Source organism: Penicillium verhagenii (genome assembly GCF_028828195.1).
Source record: "Penicillium verhagenii strain IBT 33310 chromosome Unknown utg000009l_segment0_segment0, whole genome shotgun sequence".
In the NCBI taxonomy this organism is placed as follows: domain Eukaryota; kingdom Fungi; phylum Ascomycota; class Eurotiomycetes; order Eurotiales; family Aspergillaceae; genus Penicillium; species Penicillium verhagenii.
The window spans coordinates 2078992-2091494 of record NW_026643173.1 but is presented as its reverse complement, the minus strand read 5'-3'; the positions used below and the strand labels follow the sequence as shown (position 1 = coordinate 2091494).

The 12503-nt window shown below is 48.8% G+C and overlaps 7 protein-coding genes across 7 annotated transcripts; 5 read left to right on the top strand and 2 right to left on the bottom strand.

Moving 5' to 3' along the window:
- Positions 1-45: 45 nt before the first annotated feature.
- On the top strand, positions 46-2442 carry pabA (aminodeoxychorismate synthase pabA; the record flags this gene model as incomplete). The annotated part of the gene is made up of 1 exon (XM_057169228.1): positions 46-2442. The coding sequence occupies one exon, from the start codon at positions 46-48 to the stop codon at positions 2440-2442; it is 2397 nt and encodes a 798-aa protein (XP_057017934.1).
- Positions 2443-2929: 487 nt separating this feature from the next.
- med6 (mediator complex subunit MED6) lies at positions 2930-4078 on the top strand (the record flags this gene model as incomplete). The annotated part of the gene is made up of 2 exons (XM_057169227.1): positions 2930-3020; positions 3078-4078. The coding sequence occupies 2 exons, from the start codon at positions 2930-2932 to the stop codon at positions 4076-4078; spliced, it is 1092 nt and encodes a 363-aa protein (XP_057017933.1).
- A 928-nt stretch (positions 4079-5006) lies between these two features.
- Positions 5007-5881, top strand: N7466_009837 (LOG family protein; the record flags this gene model as incomplete). The annotated part of the gene is made up of 2 exons (XM_057169226.1): positions 5007-5041; positions 5185-5881. The coding sequence occupies 2 exons, from the start codon at positions 5007-5009 to the stop codon at positions 5879-5881; spliced, it is 732 nt and encodes a 243-aa protein (XP_057017932.1).
- Positions 5882-6167: 286 nt separating this feature from the next.
- On the bottom strand, positions 6168-7122 carry pre5 (proteasome core particle subunit alpha 6; the record flags this gene model as incomplete). The annotated part of the gene is made up of 3 exons (XM_057169225.1): positions 6168-6812; positions 6896-7007; positions 7085-7122. 3 exons carry the CDS (start codon positions 7120-7122, stop codon positions 6168-6170), a joined length of 795 nt encoding a protein of 264 aa, XP_057017931.1.
- Positions 7123-7487: 365 nt separating this feature from the next.
- Positions 7488-8103, top strand: N7466_009835 (Vps55 family protein; the record flags this gene model as incomplete). Its single annotated transcript, XM_057169224.1, has 3 exons — positions 7488-7526; positions 7598-7811; positions 7970-8103. 3 exons carry the CDS (start codon positions 7488-7490, stop codon positions 8101-8103), a joined length of 387 nt encoding a protein of 128 aa, XP_057017930.1.
- Positions 8104-8622: 519 nt separating this feature from the next.
- Positions 8623-10088, top strand: N7466_009834 (uncharacterized protein; the record flags this gene model as incomplete). The annotated part of the gene is made up of 2 exons (XM_057169223.1): positions 8623-8674; positions 8719-10088. The coding sequence occupies 2 exons, from the start codon at positions 8623-8625 to the stop codon at positions 10086-10088; spliced, it is 1422 nt and encodes a 473-aa protein (XP_057017929.1).
- Positions 10089-10466: 378 nt separating this feature from the next.
- Positions 10467-11330, bottom strand: N7466_009833 (UPF0220 family protein; the record flags this gene model as incomplete). The annotated part of the gene is made up of 4 exons (XM_057169222.1): positions 10467-10530; positions 10586-10683; positions 10784-11044; positions 11232-11330. 4 exons carry the CDS (start codon positions 11328-11330, stop codon positions 10467-10469), a joined length of 522 nt encoding a protein of 173 aa, XP_057017928.1.
- Positions 11331-12503: the final 1173 nt, after the last annotated feature.

Here is a 12503-nt window from a genome sequence, read left to right as displayed (position 1 = left end):
TTCTAGGCCAATCCGCCACCCCGCAGTGAATCTGGTCATCCCGCCATGGCACCCCTACTAGGCGATTGGGAGAGGTCAGCCCTGTCAGCCTCTCCAAATGGACCAACTAAAAGCGTCTTATATGTCGATGCATACGACTCATTCTCATACAATGTGGTTGCAATGCTTGAAGAGACGTTGGCTGTGAAAGTCACTGTGATGACCATTGACTCCGACTGGCCCGATGGCAATATGCACGAGTTTCTTCGCCATTATGAGGCCATCGTGCTTGGCCCTGGACCGGGGAATCCCAATTTACCTAAAGATGTCGGTATCATGAGAGATATCTGGAACCTCCAGGAAGCCGAGGTGCTTCCGATCTTCGGCATCTGTCTCGGCTTCCAGAGTCTATGCTTGCACCATGGAGTTCCGATTGAACGCTTGCCGTATCCACTGCATGGTCAGGTGCATCATATCTCAACAAGCTCTAATGATATATTCCACCATCTTTCTGACATTGAGGTGACCTTGTATCACTCTCTTTATGCCAATCTCGACGCCGTGCATGCTTCTCGTGCTTCTTCTGTGAATGATTTGGACTTTTTGGCCTGGTTTACCCTTGAAAATGACTCGACCCAGGGTAAAAGAATACCAATGGCAGTTCGCCATCGACAGAAGCCTTTTTGGGGAGTTCAATTTCACCCCGAATCATGCAAATCAGAAAAGGAAGCCTGCAAACAACTGCTCCAAAACTGGTGGGCATTGGCTCTCAAATTCAACAAAGTGATTGGTCGTGAAGCATACAGTGCTTTGCCTGAGACTATCATTACTCCTCAAGATGAAACGTGCACATTTCCAGATGTTGCATACGATATGTTGAGATGGAGCTCGTCAACGTCACCTGTCTCGGCACATCGGTCTCTTGAGCGAGGAGACTGGACCGCAGAGACCATCAGTGAAGTCTTCAACAAGCCAGGCTCTCCGACAGTGGTCTTCCAATCCGATAATCGATATAGCATTGTCTCGATCCCTAGTCCCGGTTCCTGGCGACTGGAGTACAGTGTGGAGCTGCAAAAGTTGACTTTATATCAAGTACATGGCAACTACCAAGTACTTGAGAAGAGTCTAACCGTTATTCAGCTTTGGGATGCTCTCCGATACTTGATGGATATGAAGAAGGTCAGCTCCGGCAGTATCCATAGTCCCTTCTGGGGTGGATTCTTGGGTTACTTTTCTTATGAACTTGGCCTCTCCTGCCTTCCTCACCCCAAGGAATCTGCCCAAACATCTACGCCTTGCAATTCTTCATCAACTGGCTCCAATGTGGATGATCCTCCAGACGTCAGTTTGTTGTGGTGTGAAAGAAGTATTGTCGTTGACAATGAGACTGGCAACATTGTCGTACAATCTACCCGCACCTCGGATGACTCAACGAGTAGTTGGCTTGACGAGGCAGTTCAATTACTCAAGGGCCAGTCTCAAAGCCAGGATAATACTGAAGAATCCGACCTCGAGTTTCTAGATTCCATCCTCCATCATGGTGTCATTTCATTCCCCGATGAGACTGATTACAAAAAGCGAATCGCAGCTTGCAATGCCGAATTAGAGGCCGGCGAATCTTATGAGCTTTGCCTCACGGCTGAGACATCAATCACTCTGCCAGTTCCAGCATCAGAATCCGACCGCGTCGTGTTCCCCTGGAAACTATATAGACGACTGAAGAAGTACAATCCTGCTCGGTACAGCGGGTTCGCAAATCTTGGCCCAGTCAAGATAGTCAGCAGCAGCCCAGAATGTTTCCTTGACTGGGATCGCGTGTCTACTCTCGAGATGAAACCCATGAAAGGCACGGTTCGAAAGACCCCCGACATGACACTCGCCAAGGCGAAAGAAATCCTATCATCAACAAAGGAAATGGCCGAGAACCTCATGATTGCCGATTTGATTCGTCATGATCTATATGGTATTTGTGGGTCTGGTGGTGTGCATGTTGAGAAATTGCTTGAAGTGGAGGATTATGGTCACGTCTACTCCATGATCACACATGTCAAGGGCGAAGTTCGTCCCGATCAACCCGGGTATTCAGTCCGCCACATCCCGCAACTGAAGTCTTCCAATATGGCCGTTCATGGTCTTACCACTTTGCAGCGCTGCTTGCCCCCGGGCTCCATGACCGGTGCGCCCAAGGAACGCTCCTGCATGCACCTTAAAACGATTGAAGGACGCAGACGTGGGATTTACTCTGGCGTCATGGGCTACCTTGATCTCGGGGGTGGTGGAAGCTTTGCGGTCATGATTCGAACGGCCTTTACTTGCTCTTCTGATCAAGATAAAGAGCAAATCTGGCGAATCGGTGCCGGTGGTGCCATCACGACCCTCAGCACACCCGAGGGTGAATGGCAGGAAATGCTGACCAAGTTGCGTACCGTCGGCAATATTTTTGCTCCATTCGATGCCCGTTGAGGAAAGAATTGCTTTACTCTTCTCTGATCATCCTTGCTCTTTTCTCTGTTTAAATTAACTTGATCGCGGACCACATTCAACGTGTCTTCAACATCCGCATCTACACTACTATATTTGAGGGAGTCGGTTTTTTATTCCAAAATTCAACATAGAGCGCTGGAGCTGGGGTTATTTGCTTTTTTTTTCACTTGTGAAACTTGTTTGCTTTAAACTCGCTGTCTACAGATTAACTGTAAATGATGCATACTACATACTTGACATACTACTAGTAGTGCACCCATACATACATGACCCCTGTATAGAACAAATGCAAACAAGCAAAACATGTGATATCTCGTATCTAATCTCTAATCTCTGGATCTTCCGATCGTTAAATCTTTCCAATTGCTTTAAGCTCACTTCTATGCTTTGTTCCCCCAATTCCAAGGAATCTTTGGGTCCAACTTGTCTGCATTTGAGTAATTAATTGGACTCATTGGTGTTCGCCATGGCTAGCCAAGATACCGCAATGGAGGAAATCCTCTGGCGGTCTCCCCCGCACGTCCAGATGATGGGGGGTTACATCCACTCCAATAACAGTACGTCTAGAGCCTATATGAAGCCTCGATAGCTACTAATCAACTCGCGTTGCTCAGTTCTCTTCTACTTTGCCGAGTCCCCTTTCTTCGACCCAACCTCCAACAATGCCTCCCTCGCCATCCAAGCCAATTACAATGAGGCCTTCCGCAACTTCGTCGAAACGCGCGAAGCGTTCGAGGGCCGTCTGAAGACCATGTCCGGTCTAGAATTCATCGTCGCATATGACCCTCTGCAAGCGGCCGCGCAGTCTGACACGCGCTTTGCTCACGAACCATCTAATGTCTGGGTTATTCGAAAGCAAAACCGGCGGAAGCGGAATGGCATGGACGACGAGGTAGTCGTGATCTCGACATATTTCCTTGTCGGAGATTGTATCTACATGGCGCCATCAGTTGCTAGTGTGGTGGGAAACAGAATTGTACGTTCTTGCTGCCCTGCCTCTTTCAAACTCCCTTTACGCGCATCACGGCTAACCCTCCACTCTTTCTACTCGCAGCTTTCGGCCGTTACATCCCTATCACGGCTCATGAAGACTGCCTCCACCCTTCCGACATTCACCCCTTCTTACGGACACACATACCTCCCGCCCATGGCGCGGGCCACCGAGTCCGGCGCACAGGCATCACAGCAAAGCAAAGAAAACACGCCCATGCCGGAAGCTGCGCCACCTTCAACATCCGACACACAAGCAACAAGCAGAGCAGGGTTAGGGATCTCGAACACGAACTCCAGCTACCATGATACCCGCAGTCTTGCCGAATCGTTCAGCCTGTTCACTAAATATGGCGACGAGTTCATGGACGAGACCCCACTAGTAGGAGAACCGGGCTCTTTCATCATGTCACGAGTTGGCAATGAGAATGACCGCGCAACCAAGAATGCAGCTGCGCCTAAGTCATCCCTCGGTGTAACCGCGAACACACCGGGGGTACCTGGTCGAGTCTCAACCCCGCAGGTCCGGGTTGATACACCTGGCAAGGCGTCCGATAAGAGTAACTCACCACCTAGCTCTGGTGAGAATAAAGCCAAGCGGAAAAAGAACCGGGTTGTGAGCTGATTTTTCCTTTTATGATACCCCTTGCATGGTGGGAATCTGGGCATTTTCTCGGTAGATGTTGCAATTTCCAATATATTGTTCCAATTTCAAGCACCCATCTATACTGGAGTCAAATCAATGTTAGTTGATTGAACACATGTGTATTTGAATACATAATACTTAATTTGAGTGATGAAGCTTGCACATGTGTCTATTTTCAAGTTTTCTACATTATTGCTCGAGATCTACATATACATGTGTACATTGTATGTATGTAGTCCACGGGTGTTTGGCACATGTTACATACATAGGTAGATGTTCAACATTTGAATGCCTAGGGGTTTGGTGTTGATGTACGTGCGGATATGTATATGTAACATTTGAACCCGCAACCAGTTGAGATGCACATGTGTACATGTATGTATGACCTTCAATGTTGGAAGTATTATCTTTTAAGATGCACTGTTGTAGTACAGTGCATCCATATGTCAATATGTACTGGATCTGTTTGGAGCTGGGTAGGTAGTAGATCCGATATGTATCAATGCAGGTGCTTTGTATGATAGGACTAGTAGAGCTACTACAAGTGATTCCGTACGCTAGAGGCTCTCCGTGGAGACCCCCCACTTCAGAGTAATTCCCCAGTAAGCAGCTCACGAGTCACCATGAGTAAATATGAGTCATTGAAACAAAAAGGCCATTTTGAATGGTCGATCAATTACCAAGGAAAAAGAAAAAGGGGAAAGCATTGGGACAATTGGAACCAATAGAATGGTCAACGTGAAGTCACGCTCTCTTATCGTGGTGGAACCAGTTTCCAAGTTAACGCTTTCCAAGTACACTGTCTCCGCGGTCTCTGCCTTTTCCCTTTTCCCATTCTCTGAAACTCGAATAAATACAATACAACTTCAAATCTATACATATCAAGAACCTGTTATTCTCATCCATCATGGCACCAGCTAAGCAAGCGGTTATCTGCGTCTTGTGAGTCACAACCCCTCCCCCTCACCATTCCGTCTCCTCACCAAATCTCCTCCCCCTCATTCGAACAAAACCACCAACCAAATAGACAATGGGTCTCAGCTCCCTCCTTCAAAACAGCCAGACTAACCTCAACCCACCTACAGCTGCGGCGCCACACCAGGAAATGACCCAATCCACCTCGAAGCCGCCCGAACGCTCGCCCAAGAATTCCACAAGCACAACGTCCAGCTAGTCTACGGTGGCGGCACAACAGGACTAATGGGCGAGGTTGCCCGCACACTCGTCGCACTCTCAGGCCCGCAAGCAGTTCACGGCGTGATCCCCCGCGCGCTCGTGCGGGTCTCCACGAAGAGCAACGGCAACGGCGCAGCAACTCCGAACGGGGAGAGCGCCAACGGCGACGGTGGCGGCAAGGCCGCTGAGCGGGTAGTCTCGGAGTCAGAGCAGGCGGATGGAATCCCCGAATCAGAGTACGGAGTCACCACAATCGTACCGGACATGCACACTCGCAAGCGGTTGATGGCGACCAAGGTGCTGGAGGGAGGGCCTGGGTCCGGGTTTGTTTCGCTGGCGGGTGGGTTTGGAACAATCGAGGAGGTGATGGAGATGACTACATGGAACCAGCTTGGAATTCACAAGGTGGGTGTTGTGCTACTTAATATCAATGGGTACTGGGATGGTGTACTGGCTTGGGTACGGAATGCGGTCGAACAAGGCTTCATCAGTCCTGAGAATGGTAACATTCTTGCTGAGACGAAGGATGCCAAGGAGGTTTGGAACAAACTGTTGGAATATCAGATTAGCAGTCAACGCATGCAGTTGAACTGGGGTGAAGAGTAGTTTTGTGTTTTTGTCTCTTGTGGGGTCTTGTCCTTGAGCGTTATGTGTACCTAGGGAGTAGTAGGTGCAGCCTGGGGGTGTTGGAGTGATGTTCTGCGGGATCATTGATTTAAAGGACATGCATAGCATCCAGGATATACCCGGTAGAATCATCATAGAAATGAAACTCATGGTTGCAACATTTTTGAGAAGAAAGAAAAAAAAAGGGAAAACGTGTTAAAAAGTGCATACAGCATCAGGCAAGAGTATTCATGTCTATGCGCATCATTAAACATCACAGAATAATTTATGAATCAACCTCCATGGACTCGCCCTCGCCCTCACCAGCACCAGCTGATTCGGACCGCTCCAAGGCCTCCAAAAGAGGCAAAGTTTCCTGACCCTCGTACAGCTTGAAGCTTTCAATACGGCCCTTGGAACCCTCAGGAGCCACACCAACCACACCAACAGAGGTATTTTCGATCGTAAGCTCCTTATCCTGAGACAGGGTCTCCTTGAGAGCACGCAGACCGTGCGTAATCAACTCATCCCGGCTGCAATCCATAAACTTATCCAAGTTCTGCTCCAGGTATGTACGCGCCATTTGCGAACGAGCACCAATAGCACAAGCGGACATCTCATGGGTCAACCCGGAGGGCTGGAACTCGAACAGGTGCGGGCCAGCCTCGTCAACACCGGCAACCAGCAGGCCGACACCGTAAGGACGCTTTCCGTAATGCTGAGTGTTGGTCTGGGCGCGGTCTCCGATCTGCGCAACGATACGGTCCAACGGGATTGGGCGGCCGTAGGTCATCTTGGAACCTAGCGATTGCTGCTTCATGAAGTTGGAGAGGACGCGAGCGTCTGATGCAAGGCCGGCGATGGCAATGGCCATGTGCGAGTCGATCTCGATGACCTTCTTCTGATAGGAGGAGAGTTCTTCGGCATTTCGCTATTGTTGTTGTAATGGAGTCTTGGTCAGCTCGGGGTCAAGCTTGCGACGTAGTAGGGTTAGATAGAGTGACTGGAGCGAACCTTGAGGCCGACGAGCACGGAATGTGTCTTGTTCACCAATCCCACCACCACTGATCCTTGCTTCACTGCTTCTTGTGCATACTCCACCTGGAATATCCGACCTTGTGGGGAGCTTTTGTCATCGAGTTAGGGTCTGTAGGGTCTGATGTGGATTGCAGGTTGTAGCTGATCCGGGAGGGGACAACTTACAAGGTAACAGCGTCGTTGTCGTAGTTGTTTCGGAACATGATGAAAAGAGAGGTTGAATATAAGGGGAAACAGAGATAGAAGATCAGTCTTGATAGGCGGAGAACAAGAAAGATACAATCAAAAAGGCAAGTGAAACTGATTGGGGCAGATGGGGAAGCTGAAGCAGGCAGTTAAGGTGACGCGGTGTGAGAGCTCTCGGCGCCTGAGGCACCCACGTCCAGTGACCTTCAGGCCCCAACGTCACTCATCCCTCCAACAGCTCCCCCCTCCGCTCGATCTGTATGGCGCTATCCTTCCACACCTGCTGAGCTGCTTTTTGTCTGATATCCACACAAGCCACACTGCAATCCCACCCACATTCTCACTACCCCGAACTCGCAGGGACGGCTTCGACTCCGCAATCATGGCCGCCGGAATCAAGACCATTATCGCGCTTTCATTTGTACGCATAGAATACCCCAGACAATGATCATGCAGCTTTTGAAATGGTGTACTGACTACTACTTTCTCTAGGTGCTTGCGATCGGTTTCCTCCTCGTTATTCTCTCTTCCGCCTTATGGCACAAGTACTGGCCCCTCTTGGATGTCGCCATCTATGTGATTGCGCCGCTCCCCAATTGGATCTGTTCGCGATGTGCGAACCCAGATGATTTCATGGACAGCTCTTCCAATGCGGCGATGGACTTCGGGCGCTTCATGACCGGCTTCCTAGTTCTGACTGGTATTGGTAAGTGACACCTTCACCTTATCCCAGGGTATATCCATCTACTTGGGTATCCGCGCATCCCGATCCAACATGTCCATGGCTCTTTGTACCTAGATATGCTCTCTTTCGGTCAATTCCATGAGTTGGTTATAAGCACAACGCTAACGCTGCTCTTCTAGCGCTTCCCATTGTTCTTGCCCACAGTGGAGAAATCCAACTCCCAGCCATGATCATGTCGATTTTCGGTGGCCTTTTGATCTACGGAACCATCATCAGCTTCTCAATGTTCTTCCAAGAACAGGAAGAGTTCTGATCGAACGTGCCGGGTTTGGTATGAAGGTTCTGGTTAAGGTTCCGGGACGAGACTTGTTGAAAGACAGAAATTCCGTGGCCATCCAGGCTTCCTATATGACGAAATTTGGTTTCTTTTCTTCCACAACTAGTTTATTTTGTTTTTGACGTTATGCACGATATACTTCGAATGATTTGCTGAGGAGCGGTCTCAGCGTCGGGCTGCCATTGTTCAATGGATTTAGCATTTTCTTAGCTTTGATACTTGTGTATTATATCACGGTGAATATATGGATTCCCAACGGGCTGAAAGGAATCGTTTTCCCCCTTAGCTATTATCAATTTTTAGAAGCCCTTTCTTACAAGACTTTGTATGGAGCTTTGCTGCGACTGTTTAAATGGGACACGTGACCACGGGTCTGGACGCGTTCCCCACATCGCGCGCTATTGATATCCAACATTTGAAGACTGATGATCACATAATTGAAAGATAAACACAAAATGGAATGGTAAAGCCGACTCTCATTTTCCTGTTTTGAAAATGAATATCTGGAACGGGACCATTGATCTCAGTCCAGAACACCATTTAGAAGGTAAGTTGATTGCAACGCCTCATATGTTTCGCGCTGACCATCAGGGATCCGCTTGGTTGACCCGACCTCCCATTGGCAATCCGATCTTACCAAAAACACCAAACTCGGTCTCCGCAGCTTCGTCAATCCTGCTTTGATTCCTCTCCATGCGCGAGCTGGTCCTAGCCTCGAGTTACACACGACTAGCACGCAAACGTCGCAATGGCTACAACGCAAATTGTCCGGGACCATCTGGTTAAATGAAGATGAACTGGACCTCCCCCAATCACTTCAGTGTCCTGTCGGCCTGCTGGTCAGTGTCGATGGGACTTCATCCAAACGGTCTGGAGCCACCACCTCCGACCTCTTGGTCTATGGCGTGTTATCCAGCGCGACGTCATGCACGCGACCACCCACTCCTCCCCATTCATCACCAAATGAGACCAACGGCCGTGCCAACACCTCGACAACCAAACCATACCAATTGAGGATTTACGCAGCGCCCCTCTCCACGCAGCAAGTCACCCAAGCACACGCCTTCCCATCACCCCCGCCCAGTTATGACGGAGAGCGCGCGCCTGCGCCGGCGCAATTCCTTCCGGATTGCTTTTCACCGAGTCCCAAGCGGAAGCGAGTAGCCACACTATTTGAGTCGGCTGCACAACATCATCGCCGCGTACGACAGGGAGGTGGCGGGGCGGTCTCTCAGTTGATGGCATCTTCACGACCGTCGTCGTCATCACAGAATCTCCCATCACTCCGAGCCAAACGTGAGCCCGAGGACGAGACACCAAGTCTCCCAAGTCTCGACCGACTGGTCTCTGGAAGATCCCGATCGATGTCCCTTGGAACCAATTTGACTCGCCCTGGAAGTACACGCAGTGCTCGCGCAACCCCGGGTATTAGTGCAGATCCTCAAAAGCGCGCCCCAACACCAAATCCATTCTTGGACTCCCGCTCTCGGCGCGTTTCGCAGCAAATGCAGCCACAGTCTTTGCCCTCGGTATCCACCGAGGAAAATACCACCGTTCCAGCCTCTCCACCAAAGAACCCGGAATCTATCATTGCGGAAAACAAAAACGTTATCACACGTACTATTCTGACTTGCATGCGGCTCTATGGATTCCATCGCTCGAGTAAACGGCCGTCGGCCAGCAAGTCGACGTCTGAAGCAGTCGATCCAGATCTTGAAACCTCAAGTTCTACTGCAGCCCCCGAAGGTCTTCGTGCAGAGACTCCTGCTCCAGGTGCCTCGGCTGACGACGACGAATTCAAAGACATGTACCATGCGACCTACAAAGCTGCAGCTTTTGCGCTCCGGAAGTACGTGAAAGACTTGGCCTCTAGCGGGGGTAATGCGCCTCAAGTGCTAGAGAAAGAGAAAGCCATGACATGCATTGATGAGATTCTTCGAATCTTTTGCGAGGGCCATTAATTCATTTACCACCTACTTACGAGCAAGTACGTCGGTACGTACGTTACACTATGACTTCATGAACTTATGGTGCATCTTTTTATTTTGGATTGGGCGTTTTGTGATGCATATGGGCATATCTAAACATCATGTGTGCGAGGCATATTTTACTTGTTTTCTATTTGAGCAATCTTCGCTCTTGAGGTTATCCAAAAGTTAATTTCGAATGAGTGGAAGTCATAAATCTAGCCAAAATTCCATCATGCTAGTACCTAAAGAAGCTCCAGTCAGAAGCACCGGAGATGCGAATGTAAACACCCAAGCAGAATCAATCATAATACCAGCGCATAAAGTACAGAAAATCCAAGCCGCAAAGTCCATATATCAAGCCCAGCACAATTAAAGTGCGAGGTTGTAAGTATAGTCATCCTCCATGTTCTGCGACACCCAAAGAACAATAGAGCTGTGTTTATGTTAGCTCCATGACCAATGCAAAACCCAAGAAAAAGAGAACCCACCTCAACATAACCAATCCATTCGCAACAACATTGGCAATACCAAAGTAAAGTGTCTGGATAGGATAGTCCTTGATAAGGTACTTGAGAACCATAACCGTCTAGACACACGCACATTAGCCCCGCAAAACAAGCGCCCATGCCCCCTCCAAACCGGAGGCAACAGGAAAACAAAGCAAGACCAAGCAGCGCAAAACATACCACACTCCCCGCAAGACCACCAGCTAAAAGCGCAAAGCCCAGGAAAAGCACAAAGCGCGCCTTCCAGGCCACCCCGCTCCCACTGTAACTAAAGCTATCGGCCTGCAGCCGCGACTTCTCAATGGAGTTGATAACCAGCATACCCAGCGCGGAGCAAATGCCAGGAATCCAGTCGACGAATTTGATATGCACGTCCGAGCCATTACGGGCGCTATGCGAGAAGGAGGCTACGTCGATAAGGAAGAAGAAGCCTGCGGCGAACTGTAGAGTATATCGGATCAGTAAAATGGTCTGGATTTCAGTTTATATGGACCATGTGATCCCTGATTCTTAGTTGCGTGAATGACTGCGACGAACGCATCGATTGTGGAAGAGGATTGCGATGCGATCCGATTCGGGTTTGGGGGGGTTGGTCGGGTTGGGTTATTGGGTCGGGAAAGACACTCACCAGTGCGCCGGAGACGTAGACGCCTGTGTTGCGGACGGCGGCGTTGTTCAGCCATTCGGGCTTGGAGAAGCGGAAGAGTCGGTTGCTGGAGACGTCCATCTTGGGTGTGATTTCGAGTTGGTGTTGGTGATTGAGCTGGGGATTGGAGCTGTTAGCGGATCCAATGACGACTGGGGCCGGAAAAAATATCGGGCCGATGGTGGTGTATTGTAGGCTGCAGCAACAGTGATCTCAGAAGTCTGAAAGTAAAATGGGCTATGAAGTTCAGTTTTCTTTTGGTAGATCTATTAGTTTTTACTTTGCAATTATTTTGATTGCTTTGGTAATGTTTCTGGGTGCCTCTGACCGTCGTACAATCTACAGCATTTCGAAACACAAGTGCTTGGTACATATTGATGTATGTGTCTATATACATTATCGATTAGCGACTGGATTTTATTCAAGAATTCAATATGAAGGTTGCTTTTTGTGTCACTATATACATACGTACTTTCTACGTATGTTTGTACAATTTTTGGTCTGTTCTGCCTATTTTAGGCTGATGTAGGTATAATATATAGTAGTCAACAGTATGTACCTTGGTAGATTCGAGAGTCTGGAGAACGATCAGATGTGTAGTATATACTAATGTGTATACAAAATGCCAAGTATATGTGGGGTATTACCAATTGACTGTAAGCAGCGCTGGCGGTTCCAGGCAGCGAAGCAAATGAGTGGTATGTCAAACGGTCATGCACACGATTCCTGCTGGAGGTCCAAGGTTTATACGTACATAAATTATGTATGTACCTCTGCGGTGGGTCTGGCTTTGAAATACATCAATTGATTGATTGATACAGTACATGCCTAATGTATAAATGTGTGGATAATTCCTTCATTGGATACTTAGGCATCGAACATGACATTCAAATCAATATGTTGCCCAGGTGGATGGACGCGCGTTTCAAGGCTGTTGCTACCACTATTTAGCAGCCTACTGTCAATAAGGTTGTAAAATGTTATTTTTGAAACAAGAGAAATATTCAAAGGTGTATTTTTCGGGGTCTCATTAGATAAAAATATGGCAATCGCCTCTATGTACATATTGTATCAAGTCATTTCTGGTCTGCCCAGGTGCCTCCAGCCCTGGAGGTGGATGACGCGTCACATGTCAAGTTGAGATAATCGTACTTCATGTCCACGAGTTCATCCAAGAACAGACCGTATCTGCTAATTCCAGCTCTATGTAGTATATACGCTGGACGCATCGGTCGATACGGAAGCAAACCGCAT